At 33.8% G+C, this 23,338-nt stretch overlaps 1 protein-coding gene across 1 annotated transcript; it reads right to left on the reverse strand.

The window, feature by feature from the left end:
- Window positions 1-1,897: 1,897 nt before the first annotated feature.
- nt5dc3 (5'-nucleotidase domain containing 3) lies at window positions 1,898-23,209 on the reverse strand. Its single transcript, XM_063000071.1, has 14 exons — window positions 22,866-23,209; window positions 15,073-15,257; window positions 14,812-14,886; window positions 14,677-14,732; window positions 12,815-12,905; window positions 11,269-11,406; window positions 9,775-9,835; window positions 8,914-9,016; window positions 8,659-8,760; window positions 8,091-8,172; window positions 7,863-7,949; window positions 5,673-5,813; window positions 5,392-5,456; window positions 1,898-3,557 (listed from the first exon to the last, which is right to left on the reverse strand). The coding sequence occupies exons 1-14, from the start codon at window positions 23,131-23,133 to the stop codon at window positions 3,305-3,307; spliced, it is 1,707 nt and encodes a 568-aa protein (XP_062856141.1). The 5' UTR covers window positions 23,134-23,209; the 3' UTR covers window positions 1,898-3,304.
- Window positions 23,210-23,338: the final 129 nt, after the last annotated feature.

Raw genomic sequence — 23,338 nt, forward strand, 5'->3', positions numbered from 1 at the left:
TCGTTTTCTTTTACTTTAGGTCCATTACTACCATTTAGTCAATACTGTTGCTGACCATGGGCAACTCTTCAAGGCCATAAATTACCAATCTTCTTATTGCCATTTCCAGCATGATAAGGCACCTTGTCATAAAGCAAAAGTAATCTCAAACTGGTTCAAAAGACGTGACATAATTTGATGTTCTTTAGTGGTGTTCCCAATTACCGGATCTGAACCTAATAGAACAGTTGTAAGATTCACAGGATAAAAATGCACCTAGAAAATCTGCAGTAACTGTGTGATGCAAACACGTCAACTAGGACCTAAAATTCAAAGGAATGTTTCCAACATAAAATTCATGTCATGAACAAACTGAAACTGTTTTGAGGGCAAAGGGAAGCCCGACCCCGTATTAAGATAGAGTTTGAAATAAAGTGCTCGAGGAGTGTACATGTATACAGCTTGTAACTCATTATAATTTGTGCGTATTAACAGTGCAATGTAAAATGTTGAAAAAGATAGTTGCTTTAAATGTTACCACTGCAGTAAATGCAATACTAATGCTAATTTCTGACCACTTTGGCAGTGTTACGTTGTGTAATATATAAGTGGCTGTGATGTCTATCAGATTCTATCAGGTTTACTCTGAATCATACACAGAAATATTCTTTTACCGGGCACTTAGTAATTTTGCTACTATAACACCTAATAAAACTGATACGGATTAAAAAATTGGCGCACATTCTGTGTGGATAACTTAGCATGTTCTGTACAACACTATTATTACTACAACTGTGTGACTCTCCCTCATACAAACAGTTGTATGCAAAGGTTTGGGTATGCCTGGACAGATTACATATTTTGTTCATTTTTTTTAATACTTAATATTGGATTCAAAAGTCATTTAAATAGGATTCATTTTGGCATAAGCAATAATTTGGACAACCTTTCAGTTTCAGTTATAGAATCTTAAAACTTAGTTCAACTATTAGCCCCCAATAAAGTCCTAGTAATAAAGTTAAGAATTGTTACTAGGTAATGTCAACCTATGACAATTCCAGAGCATAATAAACACCCAACTCTCCTAACCCTGTGCTGGCACTCAACATCCATGGGTTCCTCAATGCAGAGGACTAAAACATTTACAAATTGATGTCTACAAAGCAGGGGAAGGTTATAAAATGTATTAAAGCCTTCTGGATCATTCACTTCTCAAAATGTAATTAGGAACTTGCATTAAAATGTAGCTGTGAAAGTAAAGGCAAGATCTGAAAGACCAAGTAAACGCCCAGCTGACACAAAATACATGTTCTACAAACATAATCTGCATGAAAGAGGAAAACGCATCTTTGACCTCATTTAAAAAAAAAAAAAAAAAAAAAAAAAGACCTCTAGATCAGCCAAACACATTAAGTGCTGTGGGCTAACAAAAGAATGCATTACCCACTGTTAAGCATGTTAAGCAGTCGAAGTGCTCCAGTCAGCCAAGAAACTGAAGCTAGAACAAGACGGGTTTCTACAAGACAATCACAATAAACTACCTGAAGAAAGAGCATTTGGAATGACCCTTACAGGTCTCTGAATTAACAATCTGCAAGCGGTCTGCAAGAAAAGAGGGTGAAATTTAGTATTACCTTAGTACAATAGTAGGGTGTGTTTTGCATACGCCAAAATTACTATATCATGTAGTATAGTATAGTAACTTAAACTTCATAAAATTTAAATTAACTGTGAATTATCAAACAAATGCTGCTGAGATTGTTTTCAGCTTTTACTTAAAAAAAATAAACTAAAAACTTGTAATCTAAGTAAATGAGGGTGGATTGAGCAAAAAGTTTAAAGTTAATGATATTTTGTTATTGATTTAGATATACATACAGTATGATTTACATATGTTTGCAGTGGGGAAAAAATCCCCCTCAGGCTCAAACTTTTTTTTTTAATGGTTTTTATGGAGTTTTATGGTTGCTTATTTCTATGAATTCTTAATAGCTTTTAAACCCTAAACCTCTAGCAGAGCACAATTCATAGGCGGTACCAGAAACAGTTTGCATAATTGATTACAGCCTTACTATGCTAACCATTAACTTTAAGTTTTAAGCGCAAATTGTGATCACCGGCATTGTGCTGTGCTAAGATTCAGACATAGACTTCAGAAATGCACTGAATAAAAAGCAAAGCTTCAGGGCAGGGTTCGGCATAGACAGAGAGGAAGCACGATGCAAATTGAACAATTGGTTGCACCAAAGGGGGAGAAAAAATGGGAAAAAACAAACAAAAAACAAAAAAACATGTACTTTGCAGAGTGGTGTCCAAAGCCTAAAGGGTCATCTTATTAGAACATTTGTCCAGATGGTGAAACGATCTAAGAATCATCAAAAAATAAGTCTGCTATTCACATTTTCAGCATTTAGCAGACGCTTTTTATCCAAAGTGACTTACAGTACTGTGATGGTATATTGTCTAAGCAAATGAGGGTTAAGGGCCTTGCTTAAGGGCCCACCAGTGGCAACCTGGCAGTGGTGGGGCTTGAACCAGTGACCTTTCAAGTTAGGGTACAATTGCCATGTCCACAGTCACTGTCCACAATTAAGCAAGCTTTACCTCACAATAGGCTTAGGGGTCTGCAGTGCAGGAAAGCCCATTAAGAATCTGTCAATTGAGATCAATTTCCTTGCAGCATAAGGTAACAGTTCAGGTTTTCTTCCTGACCTATAGCTGTAGTCAGTCATCAATTTGAGGAAATATGAAGCCATGCCACAAAGTTAAATGGCATTACAGAACTTTCTAAACCGCTAAATAAATCCCCACTAATTAGGTGGTAAATAAATCCCCTTTGTAATTAGGAAGGTATTTCTCCGTTTGTTTGTATTGTTTATTTGCTTTTTCAAATTAAAGGTGTGTGTTCCAGTCAATAAAACAACTGAATCAGTGAATTCCCAAGAGTGCCATAACATACACGTGTCCCTTACAAGTGTATGTAAACACATTTTTAATGTACTAAAGAACTACAGCTTGTGGACATGATCCACAGTTACAGTACTATAATTATTAAACACTAAATGTTGAACACTGTGACAATTGTACAATTATGCAACTGTCTACTAAAACTGATCCCTACCATCTAAAAAAGGAACATGCAAAAAATGGTAAAACCTTCATTACTACTTTGTTGGATGGCCGTGTCATCACCAGTACGATTTGAAACCATGACCACGTTTATGTGGCTGAGCTGGTAACAGCAGCAGTGCTGCAAATGTTCTGTAATATACAACAACAATAATAATAATAATAACAATGTGTATTTTCTCTTGCTTTACTTCGATCACGTGTGCTGGTTCTGGATGGGCGTGTTCATGGCTCCTGTGTTGTTCTGCTCTGGCCACAAGGCTGCTTCGTGCTGCAGCGGGGTGCGGCGAGGGTAGAACGTGTGCTGCAGGTCGTAGTTAAGAAGGCAGCTGAGGGAGGCCATGTAAATGTCCGCAAAGCGAGATAGACGACGGGAGAAATATGTGGGGTTGTGATAGGTGCGGAACAGACTCCCGAACTGAGAGTTGAACATGTTTTTCGCCTGTGACCTGTGAGCAAGATCACACACAAACAAAATTTATAAGTAAATGTTTCCAAACTCTATGATATAATTATATACAATATAAATGTATATATTATGTAAGAGATAAGATCCAATGAAGTATTCTGTCATCAGGAATAACAGACGTGTAAAAAGTTGAGTCCTGTTTCCTTTGCAAAGTCTATTATTTTTAGAGATGGAAGGATCGATCGGCTATGTATCGAAATCGGCCGATTTTTAATCAAAATATGCGATCTGTCGATTTTTCCTAAATTCAGCAGATCCGATCGCGTGATATACAAAGATCACCTCCATGTTAAGCTTAACAGCTCAGTGGATTGATACAGACTTTGAGCTAAAAAGCGCCAACCATCGCATTTCACAATCTAAAATAACATCATTAACGTTGTGCGTCATACATACGATGCAATTTTGCTGATTGAAATATTTACTTTAAAAAGATAATTCAACCCAATCCCATCTGAGTCGATTCTATGAGCACATTATATAAATTCGTGGTTCACGTTGGTAAATCGTAAGCGGTTCTAGCTTTTGATGTAGATGAGAACAGAAAACGTTACAGAGCCGATCAGAGGCAAAGTTTATTAATAACTAAATTCATTCGTTCAGGATCATCTGCTCTGTCTGACAGAAAACGTTTAGCTCCATAGGCAGAACGAGTCTGACTCGGTTACCGCTCTGTGGTTCAATTAAGCTTTTTAATTAAGCTTTTTATTGTAAGAGAGTCACACAAAATGTTCTGTAGTAGCTGGTGTTTATTTAAAACCACAACAATAATTAAGAACAGTAAACACAGAGAGATAACTGAGAGCATAAAATGAACCGACTCTTAAATCAACCCCCCCCCCCCCCCCCCCCCCCCCCCCATGGGCCGATCGCCCTGAAAGGAGATCGAATTCGGTGCCAAAAACCCCGATCGGTACATCTCTAATTATTTTCTTATAACAAAAATGGAGGATTTAAGAAATGGAGGTTTTGTACATCTGCTTCATTATTTTACTTTAAGAAATGTGAGCTTTAACATGGAAGTTGCTATGGTTCCGCATCAGTACTTGACAATGTGGTGTTCAGCTTGCTTTTTTCAATCTAGTCATATCAAATTACTCGATTGCACTTCATCTCTACTGATGCCAACTTCCACTCATGATCGAGGAGAGCCGTGACTAACACAGAGTCTGTAACAGAGTCTGTAACCATGTACGGATGTAAATTTTGCCTATTTCTTTTAAGCGATAACCAAATATCATTAGTCAAAATTAGAGCATTTCATCAAAATTTAACACACATCACTAAGCCTAATAACAATGAGTCTTAATAATTCATTTGATGAAATATAATTCATTTGAGTAACTCAGTAAATGTGGCAGTAAAGTAGAACAGTACAACGAACATAAACCCAGTGAGCAGAACCAGTTAAGCATCATGAACGTAGATTTTATTTAAAGTTGGTGAACAGTTCATTAATAAACTTGCAAATTAAGATATTAAAGGTATATTACAGCAATTCCTGACAACAATAGTGTAGTTACACGTCTTAAGAGAAATTTTATATTAAGCTTTTCCTCTTCTATTGTATTGATTTCTTGTTTTTTAGTGGTTTTAATCTAAATTAATTATACATTTTAACTTTATTGGCATGAGTGAATGTTAATCTACCATTTACTTTATTAACAGTTGTTATAAAAAGTTGTAACTTTTGACTAGGTCGACCTTTAAACTGCACCACTCTAAGAAATTAATACACACCTGTCGGCCAATCAAAAGTAAGGATTTTCTTTGGCCATACTCTTATAGTAAACACAAATTTGCTGTTTTGTTACCTCATATCCTCCCTCTCTTTGATCCAGTGCTGAATCACTTCCTGTGAGGCTGCATCTCGATGAACCTGCCACAAACACAGTGAAAACAAATCTCTTTATATCTGTAAAAAGGCATGTTTATTTGTCATGATCAGATTTATAAACTGTGCCTCAAGTTTATTTTATCTATAACAATAATATATCTGAATAAAGCTGTCGTGACTAATTAAATATATTATAATGATAATATCTGATACCATTACAAAGTTTAAAAGAAAGATAGAACCTCTTAGTGCTCTCACCTGCATCTGTTCTAACAGGTTGGTCAGACTCTGTAGCCACGTCATGGTGTGCACATACTCCTCAGTGTTCATTATCTTGATCTCCTTGCGTAGCTCTGGGATAATGGCTCCCGTCCTCCAGCCATGCTTAAGGGTCAGGTCCTAAAAAACAGAGGTACATCATTTGTTCTAATTCTTCATTCACTATACGACATCAAGGTTCTGATGCTAAACTGATTTCTGACAGGCTTGCTTTGTGATGACTTTATTCTGGCCAGGGTTGCGGTGGGTCCGGTTGCAAACAAAACACTGGGCATGTGGCAGGAATACCCTTGACATGGCTCCAGTCCATTGGCTAAGTTCCATTGGCTAAGAGGGAGGAAAGGTCAGACAGGCCACTGAGATATATGAACTGGTTCGGGTGCCTCTATGAGTGGGGGTGGGTTGTTACATAGAACGTAGCATGGCTAACCATACACGATATGTGATCTGTGAGCAGGTTATAAGAAGCAGCAGTTTGGGTAGCTACAGCTATATTACAAATCTACACCAGCTACCCAGCACACCTTGTGTTTAACGGTTAATGACTAATTGATGGTTTAACGATTAATGGCTAATTAATATTTTTGCTGTTTTGTTTTTGACCTTACATAATGCAGTCAACAATGCATAACAGAGTATTTCTTATTTATTACATTAGGTTCACAATTAACATGTTACCCTCATAACTTTGTTCCTTCTAACACTAAGCCAAATTGCCCCACACAAATCTCTATTTTTTAAATTGCCAAAGTTAAAAGGTATTGAATTAAAAATAGACTGTATCCGGGCTATAAATATAAAAAACTAAAACAAACAGAGGTTGGGATTGGCATTTAAAAATTTTTTAAAAAAAGGCAAGGCAGCCGCTCAGGTGGCGCAGCGGTAAAAAAGGCACGCTGCAACCAGGGCTGGATTCTGAGTACGTAGTATCGAATCCAGCTCTGCTTCACCGGTTCGAAGCTGAGTGGCTGTATGGGCAACGATTGGCCGGTTGCTCAGTTGGGGGGTGGGACAAAGAACTGGATGTGGGTCTCTCTCTGTCAGAATGCGATTACGACCTTTGCCGGCTGATTAGAGGCGCCTGCACAAGAGATGAGGAAGAGTGCCCTTAGGGTGTGTCTCTCCGCATGCAACGCTAGGTCTTGCCAAACTCATCAATGTGTGGGTGGCAAAAATGCATCTGGCTGCTGCTCATGTTTCGGAGGGGATATGGGTTAGCTTCGATCTCCTCGGTCAGGGCAGGGTTTGGCATAGGCAGAGAGGAAGCACGATGCAAATTGAACAATTGGATGCCCTAAAAGGGGGAGAAAAAGGGAAAAAAAAAAAAATAAATAAATAAATAAATAAATAAATAAAATAAAAAAGGCAAGGTACACAGTAACACCCTGGACGGGTCGCCAATCCATCGCAGGGCAGACACACATACATACATACACACACACACCCATTCACCTATAGGGCAATTCAGTGTCTCCAGTATACCTGACTGCATGTTTTTGGACTGTGGGAGGAAACTGAAGCTCCCGGAGGAAACCCACGCAGACACGGGGAAAAAACAAAAAGGACCCAGACTGCCCTGCCTGGGAATCGAACCCAGGACCTTCTTGCTGTGAGGCGACAGTGCTAACCACCAAGCCACCCGTCCACAATACAATACAGCAAAAATCTATACAATAGAGCAAAATAAATACAGTGATATACAATCTGATAACTTAATACCACTAGAATGGGATGAACATTTGGGAAAAATGCAAAAAAACGCATTAAAAAGTGAAGTGGCAAGACCCAGACAGAAAGCTATTTAATGCATGATGTATAAGAATCTGTTTATGGTTCCAATTAAAAAATACTTTACCTGGATAAGCAATTAAAAACTGGATATAAAGCTGTTAAACATTATCATTTTAAAACTATTACATGATGTACAAATATTTCTTGTATGTAGTGAAGTAATTACAAAAGAACATTTCAAATATTGCCATGATGTATAGTGAACTAAAAACAACAAACATTTTATTTTTAGATTCAGAATAAATGTTACCTTATATGTATTCTGTTATGCCGCCAATATTTAAATTAGGCCAAATTGCAACCTAATATAAACATAGAAGCTCAGGTATTTTAGTACTGTGGATGTTTATAGATTATGTATGTGAAAGCATTGCTTACAGCAAGGTCACTGTAGATGTGGTCTCCAAAGTACAACACCTTCGAGCCCCTCCAGCCAGTCAGTCTCAAGAATTCATACAGGTTTCCCTACAAAAACAGGAAGAAAAGCCTTTAATAAGTGTAACTGTCTAAAAAAAACCAGCAGCAGAATGTACAAGACAAGCGACAATATGCAGGACCCCTGACACTCTTGTCATTTTTAGGTTCTGCTTAAAGAGCACACTGCACCTGTTTATAAATCTGCCCCTTCTTCAGGTGGTGAATTCTGTCCCATAGCAACACTCCTTTATCAGTAACTCGTCTGAAAGGCCTGTAGGAACAGACACACAAACAATAGCCATGGCTTAGCATTGTTACATGAAACTGCTACACAAAAAAAAAAAAAAAAACTCTTGTTATCGAATGTTGTTGTTTGAATCTCAGCTCTGCTACCAGCAGGCTGGGCGCCTATACGGACAATGATTGACTTGTCCGAGGGTTTAAATGCCACAGGGGAGTCCTCATAACTGCTGCATTACGAGCTCTGCTGGCTTATCAATGCCGTCTGCACAGAGGTGGGGGGTAACAGAGAAAGTAGTGCAGGTGAAAACAAGTGGTTGACTACTGCACACGTAATGAAGGAGGCATGCGATAGTTACAGTGTGGGTCAAGAACTGCAGAGGAAGCGAAATGTGATATGACTATAAAGGGAGGAAAATTAGGAAAAATTGGGGATAATGCTTAACGAAATCTATCTATGTCTGATTTACCACTGTGAACGAGATCTGAATTACTCACTGCAGTTTCTAAAACTTACTTTCTCCGGTCGTTAAAGAAACCTGGCTTGTCTGCTTGCACTATGACAATGTCAAATAGGTCCCGCCAGTCTTTCCCCACAATGTAACTCATTCCCCGATCTCTAAAGTGGGACACAAGCACAAACACAACACATTTAGCTTCAGTCAGGTTAATGAGAAAAGCAAATATACAGAGTGTTTTCAAATACTATAAGTGTTTGTTCATGTCTTCATGCAGAAATTCAGAATGAAAGATGTCAGGGCTTTGTACTTACACAAAATCAAAGGGACTGTTGGTAATGAGAAACATTTTTTTTCCATTTGCTAAAAGCTTTTTTAGAACAGCTTGGGTCTGTTCACCGTAACAGATATACTTCTCTGAAAAAATGTAAAACAAATATCAGTGGGGCACATCAATATCATTATAGTTAAATCAGGTAGTATTTCACAGGTAGTCAAATAAATGCAATAGATGTAGTATTTCACACCCAACAAATATATTACCAAGAGATACAAACTCATTTCCATTCATACTCAATAACTTATATTTTGTAAACATAAACACATTCTGAATTTGATACCTGCACCAAACTTAAAAATCTTGGAACAGGGCAAAAAAAAGTTAAAAGTTTATAGAATAAGCAGGTGAACTGGTAACAGGTGAGGACTCTTTGCAAGCAAAAATGGATTGTAGGTTTCAACTCTGTGCTAAACATCTTAAAAAAATTGAAAATCATTTCAAAAAGAACATTTATTAATGCAAAATTGCAAATAATTTAGGCTTTCACCATCTACCATACACATCGTTGTCTTAGAATCTTAATCCGCGAGGGCATGACTGGAAACCTCTTTTAAATAGCCCTCAGGAGACATTACATGAGAAACTGTTCTATAATAGGATTTTCACCTTGCACCTTGTGTTTGCTTGTAGCCAAAAAGCACACTGTGTTAAATCCACATATATTTACATCCAATACAACAAGAGCTTTTTAGACAAAAGTGAGCCATGACACAGTGCTCCTTCACAAGCTATATTTTAGCAAAATGTACTGTTTTGTATGCCTAATAAAATATTTAAAAAAAATTCTCTAATAAAAAAATACACAATTCAACCAAAAAGTAATCTTTTACATTACCAATATCTGCTTCCACCGCTCGATACATTATTCCCTTCACATGAACGTCTCTTATGGCCTCCTGGAAACAGAAATAAACCAGATACAAAATATCAATGGCAAGAACAAAAGACCAGTGTTTAGCATCAAAAGAAGCAGAGCAAACATGGCAACCCTTTTAGTCACCTTTGTGTGTGTCCTCTAATTAATTTACATTCGCCAAAGTGACAGCTCTGGCACTTTTATTCTAAGCAGAAAGAAAACAGCAGTGCCAATAAAGCCTTGATTAATAGTCTTACCAGAGCACCACACTAAATTTAGTTTGGAGCCCCTATGTCTGCACCATACACTCCCTATGTATGATTTTCTATGCTGTAATATCTAAAAAAAATATACAGTATTTACTTTAAATTTACTGCAGACACTTTTAATCAAAGCAACTTACAATTATCACTGAATACAAATCAAACAGTGGCGGTGGGCTTAAACTGGCAACCTTCTGATTATTACTCCAGTATCTTACCCGCTGAGATACCACTGTCCACTTGTACCATAGATATACTTGATCTCATGAAAAATGTATATAAACTCAACCTAAAGAAGGGAATATATTTGATTTAGTTTGAAAATATTTACAATCTCTCAGCAAAGCTTTTATCAGTGACTCTAAATGAGATTTAAAACATTCTGTGTTTAAATGTAGGATTCAGACACCTCATTATTAGTTTTAAATGTTAGTGCCCCAGAATGCCCATGAAGGACATACAACTCCACAGCTTCACTGCTGGACCCCTGTGTTGTATTTAATTTTTAATAACTGCTTAATTCTGGGCACTCGGTGGAGCAGAGGTCTATTACATTAGCCCACCACAGTTAAACCTGGATCGGCTGGCCGGGCATCTACACACACGATTGGCTATGTGTGGGGGATGGGCATACTGAAGCCCCAAGATGGATTGGCACACGTCAAAGCTCTCACTATCGGCCAATACTAATACAAATCGGATACAAATCTGACTTTTATTCTCATTGTAACAAAGCCTAAACAGGCTGTGATTTAATTTAGGTAAAGGTAAAGGTAGAGCTGAATCATACATCATCACACATGTTCACAGCATAAACACTGATGTTCAGTATTGAATCAGGACATCCCTAATTATGCACAAAACACAAGACAGTTTTGGTCTTTTTTGGTTGCCAGGTGTAGAATCAAGTGCACTCTAGAACTGCACTTAAGCTGGTCAGTCCTCAGTCTTTTCTAAAGTATCACCCCTCACCCTCAGTAGACGCAGATGGTGCTGGCAGAAATGCCAATCTAAAATTAGATCACTGCTGTCCGTGTTAAAAAAACCCAAAAACATTCAAGGCTGTAGATCTGTTCACACAGACAGAACGGTTCTGTTACTATGAGGACAATTTTTTTTTTTTTGTTTGACATTATGCATTGATTCCACTGATACAGATTTTGTACACTGTGTATAAGAACAAGGTTTTATACTGTTCTTCTGGTCTAACCTTGACATCTTTGTAGAGATGCACAGGCTCATAATCGATGTTGTGCTTCATAAAGTAATCGTTTACACACAAGAGCAGGGTCATCTCAGGAAGGGAGAAGATATCCATGAACTGTTTCATAGTGTGTCCATGGGTACTCTAAAAAACAAGAAAGGCTATTATTCAAAATAAAATGACAAAAAGTGTATAATCAGAAGATGCATTACAATTATGTTTTTTGTACAAATCATTTTATTTATAATGAGAAATAGTGACTAAAATGAAGCAATTTCCTTTTTTTAATACCATTGCTAATGGCTATGTAGAGCACCCAGTGAGTGATGCCAGATTCATTTTTAAAATTGTTTTAGGTTTGCTTGTACCCATGTCCCAAATAAAGCTGAATTAAAAAATGGAAAGACATCTATAACCATTAATGCAGCAATACAAAAAGCTGAATTTCTAAATTAAATTTTTGCCAAGCATTTTCATTTTGGTGCATCACTTATCAGTTAAGAAAACCAATAATTTAACCAATAATAAATAATAATACCTACTGCAATTTTCTCTTGCTCAATAGAACAAACAGCCTAAAACATCTGGTGTCCAAGTCTGATTTAGTTTTTATAACTACTAGTTTAGCATCAATTTAATAATATGTGTATAAAGATATAGGGGTGCCACTCCACCTTCCAAAAGGGCACATTTAACTACTTCAATTTCAGAGAATGTAGGATTCCACTAAACCACAGTAAGAGCCATTATCTCCAAACAGATGAAACTTGGTCTAACAGATGTATTTAGCTTTCTTTACGGTAAGAGTCCAATACTCTACAGTACAATAAAGAGACTGTAAATCTGGTGAAGGTCACTAGAGGGTCAGTCAATAGTAATTTAGTGACCTTTAGAAAAGGTGTTCATAACTTTAGTTTTTTATGTTTTAGCCACAGTGTTGTTCTGCCTTGGTTACACCTCCAATACTGGGTGCTGTTACACATGGCACCTCTGTCATGAAGCATATAGAGCGAGTCATGTTTGATGAGCTGCAGGGAATGCTTTGAAGTGTAGTTCAAAAAGGACTACACATTAACTCCACTTTGCCTTAGCCCCCAACCCCCCCAAAATAATCTAAAAATTAAAATGTAAATGTTACTTCTGTCACTTCCTGAAAACAATAACAGAAACAGCAGTCTTTGTGAATGAAATCCACTTAAATCCCTTTCAATTACCAAATTTAGTCAAAAGTAAGGTCAGATGGGCCTGTTTAGTATTTTGATGCCACATAACATGATGAGATGATAGCTGCTTGTGCATATGTATCTCTGCTCATTCATTTCTGATTTCATTTTATTTATCAGCTGTCTGTATATTATCTTTTAAGCTATAAAAAAGGCCAGATATCAAACATCCTGGTTTAGTTCTTACTCTAACTACTAAAAGGGGACAAAGTACATAAACTACATTAGTGATCAAACAGTTGTTTTAAAATCACTCTTACCGAACAGAAATTAGAAAAGGTTTAGCTATGCAAAACTTTAGAAAATCCCAGCTCATGTAAATCACCAACCTTGCCATAAAAGTCACTCATAATCTCTAGAGGTACATGGCTTCCTTCATACATAGCAATGACTTCTGTGTCTGGTACGGCGTGTAGACCCCTAGAGGAGAGCAGACACACATATATACACACACACAGATGCATTCCATTATCACACACACTTTACAAACCACTCCACACTTGTTAAATAATAAATTAATAATTAGGACAATTATAATTTTAATACATCTACCATAGTACTAAAAATCGGGAAAGAACTTCATCTATCTACACTCTCTGACCACTTTATTAGAAACATCACAGTGATTTAGGTATATGACATATCATTACTTAACTGCAGCATATTTGACATCTGCCTGTATATGCTGCATATCTCGTTTTACCACAGTTTAAAGAAGATCTATTGGATTCAGATCTATTACAGATCTAGTTGAGATTCTGTACTAAGATGCACCCATTTAGTGTGCAAGTTAGCTGCATTTTGCAAAAACAAAACCCCACTTTCACTTCCAAACCCCAGTGCAGATGGCTGGTATTTGTTGCTATTTGCAAGGTTAAAGAAAAAGACATCTGGAACATTATATGGTCAGATGAAAAATAAATAAAAGAAGTTATCTAGTCACTGTAACCAAATAGTAGTCTTGTAGAAAGAAGAAAGAGAAATTCAAACCCAACAACATTGTACCTACTGTGTAGCACAGTGGTAATGGTTTTTCTGCTTTATTTAGCTGCTAGTGGAACTGGCATGCTGTATAATAATTAAAACACACTACATTATGTAGCTTAACCACATATCTTCAGCCAGGAGCTGATACCTTGGATGTACTTATGTGTTCCAACATTACAATAATCCAAAAATGTGTTTTGTCGGAAGCTTATTGATGGCAGTAAAAAATGGCTGGTTATTTATTTATTTATTAGGATTTTAAAATCATGTTTTACAAACTTTGGTTACATGCATGATCGAAATGGTAGTTACTCATTACACAAAGTTAATCAGTTCACAAGTTTAATGTCAAACCCAGTCATGGCCAATTTAATATCTCCAATTCACCTTACTAGCACATTTTTGGACTGTGGGAGGAAACCCACACAGAAACGGGGAGAACATGCAAACTCCATATAGAAAGGACCCGGACCTCCCCACCTGGGGATCAAACCCAGGACCTTCTTGCTTTGAGGCGACAGTGCTACCCACCGAGCCACCGTGCTGCCCAGATAAAAAAAAAAGTTATCTAGTCTCTGTAACCAAACAGTAGTCTTATGGAGAGAAGAACGAGCAATTTAAACCCAACAACATTGTACCAACTGTATAGCACGGTGGTGATGCTTTTATGCTTTATTTATCTGCTAGTGGAACTGGCATGCTGTATAATAGTTAAAGCACATTAAAGAAGTTAGCTTAACCACATATCATCAGCCAGGAGCTGAAATCTTGGATGCAACTAAGTGTTCCAACATTACAATAATCCAAGTAAGTTTTGTCGGAAGCTTACTGATGGCAATTAAAAGTGGCTGGTCAAGGTAAAAAAAAAAAGCTAAAGGACAACATATTAGGTATTTTTCATTGCATCTTCTAACCTTTGTATATCTTTGTAAACCTCAGTTTAAGGCAACCCTTTGTTTACAGATAGCGAAGAGCATTTCAGTGCCTAGTAACAGTGTTCTTACAGCTGAAACCACTTACACTGCAAGCATACTGTGTTTACATTTCCGTGTGAGAAACACAATTTAAACTAAATTTCAATAAAAATTGTAGTTTCATTGAACTGTGTTGTTGAAAAGTTATGATGATAATGATTTCTTACATCTTAATAACACATTTGCTACCATCCTAAGACACAAATTGCTGTTGTCCATTAAGAAGTTACCTGTACACTGTTCCTAGCTGGATGTAATGAAAGGCATCTATCTTCATCAGTAACGCCTGAAAAAAGGGACAGTGATACAAATGACCAGCCTACATTAAACTCCTATCCAAACAAACTGCAAGAGGAGCCACACACCTTCTGAACATCGTAATGCAGCCCCCGGACCACGAAATCGGGGATGTATTTATAGTCCATCAATCCCTCAGGATACTGCACCAAAGACAAAAAAGAAAAAGGGATCAAACAGATTTATTATTTGATATTTTAATCCTATGAACAAAAAACATTATTATTAAAAAAATTATTGGTGCCCGTTCAATATAATTACAAATACATATTTTCTTTAAAGCGTACAAAAGAATACAAACACTTTCATTTCCAGACTTAGTCACTGACCCTGTGTTGCTGGACGAGAATGTCTCGAGCAATGTTGAAAATCAGAGTGTGGAGATGACTGGAGTAGAAGGCCAACGTGTAATCGTAGTCAAAGCCATAGATCTCAATATCCTGCAAGCTCATCTCATTGTTGGCGAAGATGGTATCCGGGTTCATAAAGTTGTTTGAGATTACTGGAATTAAGTCTGAGTCAAAAGAATGACAGCAAGAAACAGAAATGCATGAACCAAAATGGCAATATCAAATCCTAGCTTTGTCTTTAACAGCATGCATGAATTAAGAAAGAGTTTAGTTTTATTATAATATATGTACACTAACCTTCAGTTTGTTGTTTAGTTTTATTATAATATAATATATGTACACTAACCTTCAGTTTGTTGTTTAGTTTTATTATAATATAATATATGTACACTAACCTTCAGTTTGTTGTTTAGTTTTATTATAATATAATATATGTACACTAACCTTCAGTTTGTTGTTTAGTTTTATTATAATATAATATATGTACACTAACCTTCAGTTTGATGTTTAGTTTTATTATAATATAATATATGTACACTAACCTTCAGTTTGATGTTTAGTTTTATTATAATATAATATATGTACACTAACCTTCAGTTTGATGTTTAGTTTTATTATAATATAATATATGTACACTAACCTTCAGTTTGTTGTTTAGTTTTATTATAATATAATATATGTACACTAACCTTCAGTTTTATTATTAGTTTTATTATAATATATGTACACTAACCTTCAGTTTGTTGTTTAGTTTTATTATAATATAATATATGTACACTAACCTTCAGTTTGTTGTTTAGTTTTATTATAATATAATATATGTACACTAACCTTCAGTTTGTTGTTTAGTTTTATTATAATATAATATATGTACACTAACCTTCAGTTTGATGTTTAGTTTTATTATAATATAATATATGTACACTAACCTTCAGTTTGTTGTTTAGTTTTATTATAATATAATATATGTACACTAACCTTCAGTTTGTTGTTTAGTTTTATTATAATATAATATATGTACACTAACCTTCAGTTTGTTGTTTAGTTTTATTATAATATAATATATGTACACTAACCTTCAGTTTGTTGTTTAGTTTTATTATAATATAATATATGTACACTAACCTTCAGTTTGATGTTTAGTTTTATTATAATATAATATATGTACACTAACCTTCAGTTTGATGTTTAGTTTTATTATAATATATGTACACTAACCTTCAGTTTGTTGTTTAGTTTTATTATAATATAATATATGTACACTAACCTTCAGTTTGTTGTTTAGTTTTATTATAATATATGTACACTAACCTTCAGTTTGTTGTTTAGTTTTATTATAATATAATATATGTACACTAACCTTCAGTTTGATGTTTAGTTTTATTATAATATAATATATGTACACTAACCTTCAGTTTGATGTTTAGTTTTATTATAATATAATATATGTACACTAACCTTCAGTTTGATGTTTAGTTTGGTTATATATAATATATGTACACTAACCTTCAGTTTGATGTTTAGTTTTATTATAATATAATATATGTACACTAACCTTCAGTTTGATTTTTAGTTTTATTATAATATAATATATGTACACTAACCTTCAGTTTGATGTTTAGTTTTATTATAATATAATATACAGTGTATCACAAAAGTGAGTACACCCCTCACATTTCTGCAGATATTTAAGTATATCTTTTCATGGGACAACACTGACAAAATGACACTTTGACACAATGAAAAGTAGTCTGTGTGCAGCTTATATAACAGTGTAAATTTATTCTTCCCTCAAAATAACTCAATATACAGCCATTAATGTCTAAACCACCGGCAACAAAAGTGAGTACACCCCTAAGAGACTACACCCCTAAATGTCCAAATTGAGCACTGCTTGTCATTTTCCCTCCAAAATGTCATGTGATTTGTTAGTGTTACTAGGTCTCAGGTGTGCGTAGGGAGCAGGTGTGTTCAATTTAGTAGTACAGCTCTCACACTCTCTCATACTGGTCACTGAAAGTTCCAACATGGCACCTCATGGCAAAGAACTCTCTGAGGATCTTAAAAGACGAATTGTTGCACTACATGAAGATGGCCAAGGCTACAAGAAGATTGCCAACACCCTGAAACTGAGCTGCAGCACAGTGGCTAAGATCATCCAGCATTTTAAAAGAGCAGGGTCCACTCAGAACAGACCTCGCGTTGGTCGTCCAAAGAAGCTGAGTGCACGTGCTCAGCGTCACATCCAACTGCTGTTTTTGAAAGATAGGCGCAGGAGTGCTGTCAGCATTGCTGCAGAGATTGAAAAGGTGAGGGGTCAGCCTGTCAGTGCTCAGACCATACGCCGCACACTACATCAAATTGGTCTGCATGGCTGTCACCCCAGAAGGAAGCCTCTTCTGAAGTCTCTACACAAGAAAGCCCGCAAACAGTTTGCTGAAGACATGTCAACAAAGGACATGGATTACTGGAACCATGTCCTATGGTCTGATGAGACCAAGATTAATTTGTTTGGTTCAGATGGTCTCAAGCATGTGTGGCGGCAATCAGGTGAGGAGTACAAAGATAAGTGTGTCATGCCTACAGTCAAGCATGGTGGTGGGAATGCCATGGTCTGGGGCTGCATGAGTGCGGCAGGTGTTGGGGAGTTACATTTCATTGAGGGACACATGAACTCCATTATGTACTGTGAAATACTAAGCAGAGCATGATCCCCTCCCTCCGGAAACTGGGTCGCAGGGCAGTGTTCCAGCATGATAATGACCCCAAACACACCTCTAAGACGACCACTGCTTTATTGAAGAGGCTGAGGGTAAAGGTGATGGACTGGCCAAGCATGTCTCCAGACCTAAACCCAATAGAACATCTTTGGGGCATCCTCAAGCGGAAGGTGGAGGAGCGCAAAGTCTCGAATATCCGCCAGCTCCGTGATGTCGTCATGGAGGAGTGGAAAAGCATTCCAGTGGCAACCTGTGAAGCTCTGGTAAACTCCATGCCCAGGAGAGTTAAGGCACTTCTGTGAAATAATGGTGGCCACACAAAATATTGACACTTCAGGAACTTTCACTAAGGGGTGTACTCACTTTTGTTGCCGGTGGTTTAGACATTAATGGCTGTATATTGAGTTATTTTGAGGGAAGAATAAATTTACACTGTTATATAAGCTGCACACAGACTACTTTTCATTGTGTCAAAGTGTCATTTTGTCAGTGTTGTCCCATGAAAAGTTATACTTAAATATCTGCAGAAATGTGAGGGGTGTACTCACTTTTGTGATACACTGTATGTACACTAACCTTCAGTTTGATTTTTAGTTTTATTATAATATATGTACACTAACCTTCAGTTTGATGTTTAGTTTTATTATAATATAATATATGTACACTAACCTTCAGTTTGATTTTTAGTTTTATTATAATATATGTACACTAACCTTCAGTTTGATGTTTAGTTTTATTATAATATAATATATGTACACTAACCTTCAGTTTGATGTTTAGTTTTATTATAATATAATATATGTACACTAACCTTCAGTTTGATGTTTAGTTTTATTATAATATAATATATGTACACTAACCTTCAGTTTGATGTTTAGTTTTATTATAATATATGTACACTAACCTTCAGTTTGATGTTTAGTTTTATTATAATATAATATATGTACACTAACCTTCAGTTTGATTTTTAGTTTTATTATAATATATGTACACTAACCTTCAGTTTGATGTTTAGTTTTATTATAATATAATATATGTACACTAACCTTCAGTTTGATGTTTAGTTTTATTATAATATAATATATGTACACTAACCTTCAGTTTGATGTTTAGTTTTATTATAATATAATATATGTACACTAACCTTCAGTTTGATGTTTAGTTTTATTATAATATAATATATGTACACTAACCTTCAGTTTGATGTTTAGTTTTATTATAATATATGTACACTAACCTTCAGTTTGTTGTTTAGTTTTATTATAATATAATATATGTACACTAACCTTCAGTTTGATTATTAGTTTTATTATAATATATGTACACTAACCTTCAGTTTGTTGTTTAGTTTTATTATAATATAATATATGTACACTAACCTTCAGTTTGTTGTTTAGTTTTATTATAATATAATATATGTACACTAACCTTCAGTTTGTTGTTTAGTTTTATTATAATATAATATATGTACACTAACCTTCAGTTTGATGTTTAGTTTTATTATAATATAATATATGTACACTAACCTTCAGTTTGTTGTTTAGTTTTATTATAATATAATATATGTACACTAACCTTCAGTTTGTTGTTTAGTTTTATTATAATATAATATATGTACACTAACCTTCAGTTTGTTGTTTAGTTTTATTATAATATAATATATGTACACTAACCTTCAGTTTGTTGTTTAGTTTTATTATAATATAATATATGTACACTAACCTTCAGTTTGATGTTTAGTTTTATTATAATATAATATATGTACACTAACCTTCAGTTTGATGTTTAGTTTTATTATAATATATGTACACTAACCTTCAGTTTGTTGTTTAGTTTTATTATAATATAATATATGTACACTAACCTTCAGTTTGTTGTTTAGTTTTATTATAATATATGTACACTAACCTTCAGTTTGTTGTTTAGTTTTATTATAATATAATATATGTACACTAACCTTCAGTTTGATGTTTAGTTTTATTATAATATAATATATGTACACTAACCTTCAGTTTGATGTTTAGTTTTATTATAATATAATATATGTACACTAACCTTCAGTTTGATGTTTAGTTTGGTTATATATAATATATGTACACTAACCTTCAGTTTGATGTTTAGTTTTATTATAATATAATATATGTACACTAACCTTCAGTTTGATTTTTAGTTTTATTATAATATAATATATGTACACTAACCTTCAGTTTGATGTTTAGTTTTATTATAATATAATATATGTACACTAACCTTCAGTTTGATTTTTAGTTTTATTATAATATATGTACACTAACCTTCAGTTTGATGTTTAGTTTTATTATAATATAATATATGTACACTAACCTTCAGTTTGATTTTTAGTTTTATTATAATATATGTACACTAACCTTCAGTTTGATGTTTAGTTTTATTATAATATAATATATGTACACTAACCTTCAGTTTGATGTTTAGTTTTATTATAATATAATATATGTACACTAACCTTCAGTTTGATGTTTAGTTTTATTATAATATAATATATGTACACTAACCTTCAGTTTGATGTTTAGTTTTATTATAATATATGTACACTAACCTTCAGTTTGATGTTTAGTTTTATTATAATATAATATATGTACACTAACCTTCAGTTTGATGTTTAGTTTTATTATAATATAATATATGTACACTAACCTTCAGTTTGATGTTTAGTTTTATTATAATATATGTACACTAACCTTCAGTTTGATGTTTAGTTTGGTTATAATATAATATATGTACACTAACCTTCAGTTTGATGTTTAGTTTTATTATAATATAATATATGTACACTAACCTTCAGTTTGATGTTTAGTTTGGTTATAATATAATATATGTACACTAACCTTCAGTTTGATGTTTAGTTTTATTATAATATAATATATGTACACTAACCTTCAGTTTGATGTTTAGTTTTATTATAATATATGTACACTAACCTTCAGTTTGATGTTTAGTTTGGTTATAATATAATATATGTACACTAACCTTCAGTTTGATGTTTAGTTTTATTATAATATAATATATGTACACTAACCTTCAGTTTGATGTTTAGTTTTATTATAATATAATATATGTACACTAACCTTCAGTTTGATGTTTAGTTTTATTATAATATAATATATGTACACTAACCTTCAGTTTGATGTTTAGTTTTATTATAATATAATATATGTACACTAACCTTCAGTTTGATGTTTAGTTTTATTATAATATATGTACACTAACCTTCAGTTTGATGTTTAGTTTGGTTATAATATAATATATGTACACTAACCTTCAGTTTGATGTTTAGTTTTATTATAATATAATATATGTACACTAACCTTCAGTTTGATGTTTAGTTTTATTATAATATAATATATGTACACTAACCTTCAGTTTGATGTTTAGTTTTATTATAATATATGTACACTAACCTTCAGTTTGATGTTTAGTTTGGTTATAATATAATATATGTACACTAACCTTCAGTTTGATGTTTAGTTTTATTATAATATAATATATGTACACTAACCTTCAGTTTGATGTTTAGTTTTATTATAATATAATATATGTACACTAACCTTCAGTTTGATGTTTAGTTTTATTATAATATAATATATGTACACTAACCTTCAGTTTGTTGTTTAGTTTTATTATAATATAATATATGTACACTAACCTTCCGTTTGATGTTTAGTTTTATTATAATATAATAAATGTACACTAACCTTCAGTTTGATGTTTAGTTTTATTATAATATATGTACACTAACCTTCAGTTTGATGTTTAGTTTTATTATAATATAATATATGTACACTAACCTTCAGTTTGATGTTTAGTTTTATTATAATATAATATATGTACACTAACCTTCAGTTTGTTGTTTAGTTTTATTATAATATAATATATGTACACTAACCTTCAGTTTGTTGTTTAGTTTTATTATAATATAATATATGTACACTAACCTTCAGTTTGTTGTTTAGTTTTATTATAATATAATATATGTACACTAACCTTCAGTTTGTTGTTTAGTTTTATTATATTATAATATATGTACACTAACCTTCAGTTTGTTGTTTAGTTTTATTATAATATAATATATGTACACTAACCTTCAGTTTGTTGTTTAGTTTTATTATAATATAATATATGTACACTAACCTTCAGTTTGTTGTTTAGTTTTATTATAATATAATATATGTACACTAACCTTCAGTTTGTTGTTTAGTTTTATTATAATATAATATATGTACACTAACCTTCAGTTTGATGTTTAGTTTTATTATAATATAATATATGTACACTAACCTTCAGTTTGATGTTTAGTTTTATTATAATATAATATATGTACACTAACCTTCAGTTTGATGTTTAGTTTTATTATAATATAATATATGTACACTAACCTTCAGTTTGTTGTTTAGTTTTATTATAATATAATATATGTACACTAACCTTCAGTTTGTTGTTTAGTTTTATTATAATATAATATATGTACACTAACCTTCAGTTTGATGTTTAGTTTTATTATAATATAATATATGTACACTAACCTTCAGTTTGATGTTTAGTTTTATTATAATATAATATATGTACACTAACCTTCAGTTTGATTTTTAGTTTTATTATAATATAATATATGTACACTAACCTTCAGTTTGATGTTTAGTTTTATTATAATATAATATATGTACACTAACCTTCAGTTTGATTTTTAGTTTTATTATAATATAATATATGTACACTAACCTTCAGTTTGTTGTTTAGTTTTATTATAATATAATATATGTACACTAACCTTCAGTTTGATTTTTAGTTTTATTATAATATAATATATGTACACTAACCTTCAGTTTGATGTTTAGTTTTATTATAATATAATATATGTACACTAACCTTCAGTTTGATGTTTAGTTTTATTATAATATAATATATGTACACTAACCTTCAGTTTGATGTTTAGTTTTATTATAATATAATATATGTACACTAACCTTCAGTTTGTTGTTTAGTTTTATTATAATATAATATATGTACACTAACCTTCAGTTTGTTGTTTAGTTTGGTGATAAACAGACCACAGCCGGTCGCTGGTGTTTTCTCCCCCGGTTGTGCTGGAGCTCATGCCGGTCGCAGACTGATCCTGTCCTGTCAGGACTGGTTGTCGGGACGCGGGGCGACATGTCAGCCAGCGTGAGACCGGAGCTGTAGCTCTAAATCCAGAATAAAAAGCTTTAGGGTTAATAAAGAAGCTTCCAACACTGCTCCGGGTAACAGTGAGGCGGGAGAGGGGTAAAGACCAGGCCGGCATGTTAGTGTAGGTCAGTACTGGAGCAGAAACTCAGAACTACATGTGGTGAGAATAAATAAACCCAACGGTCCTGGTTACAGCTTTTATACCAACCACAACCTCACTCACTCTCACACTCTCACACTCACTCACTCACTCACTCACACTCAGGACTTCCGCTTTCACACTCTCATTTCATAATAAAAGTTATTTTATTAAATAATAA

This window comes from Trichomycterus rosablanca, chromosome 8 (genome assembly GCF_030014385.1).
Source record: "Trichomycterus rosablanca isolate fTriRos1 chromosome 8, fTriRos1.hap1, whole genome shotgun sequence".
Lineage (NCBI taxonomy): Eukaryota > Metazoa > Chordata > Actinopteri > Siluriformes > Trichomycteridae > Trichomycterus > Trichomycterus rosablanca.

Excerpts from the sequence above, each read along its gene's own strand:
- nt5dc3 (XM_063000071.1), bottom strand. The coding sequence starts at position 23,133 with ATGCCGGCCTGGTCTTTACCCCTCTCCCGCCTCACTGTTACCCGGAGC. Across the intron at positions 9,836-11,268 it reads ATCTCTACAAAGATGTCAAG|GAGGCCATAAGAGACGTTCA; the intron begins GTTAGACCAGAA and ends TTCTGTTTCCAG. Across the intron at positions 8,173-8,658 it reads TTCTTTAACGACCGGAGAAA|GCCTTTCAGACGAGTTACTG; the intron begins GTAAGTTTTAGA and ends CTGTTCCTACAG.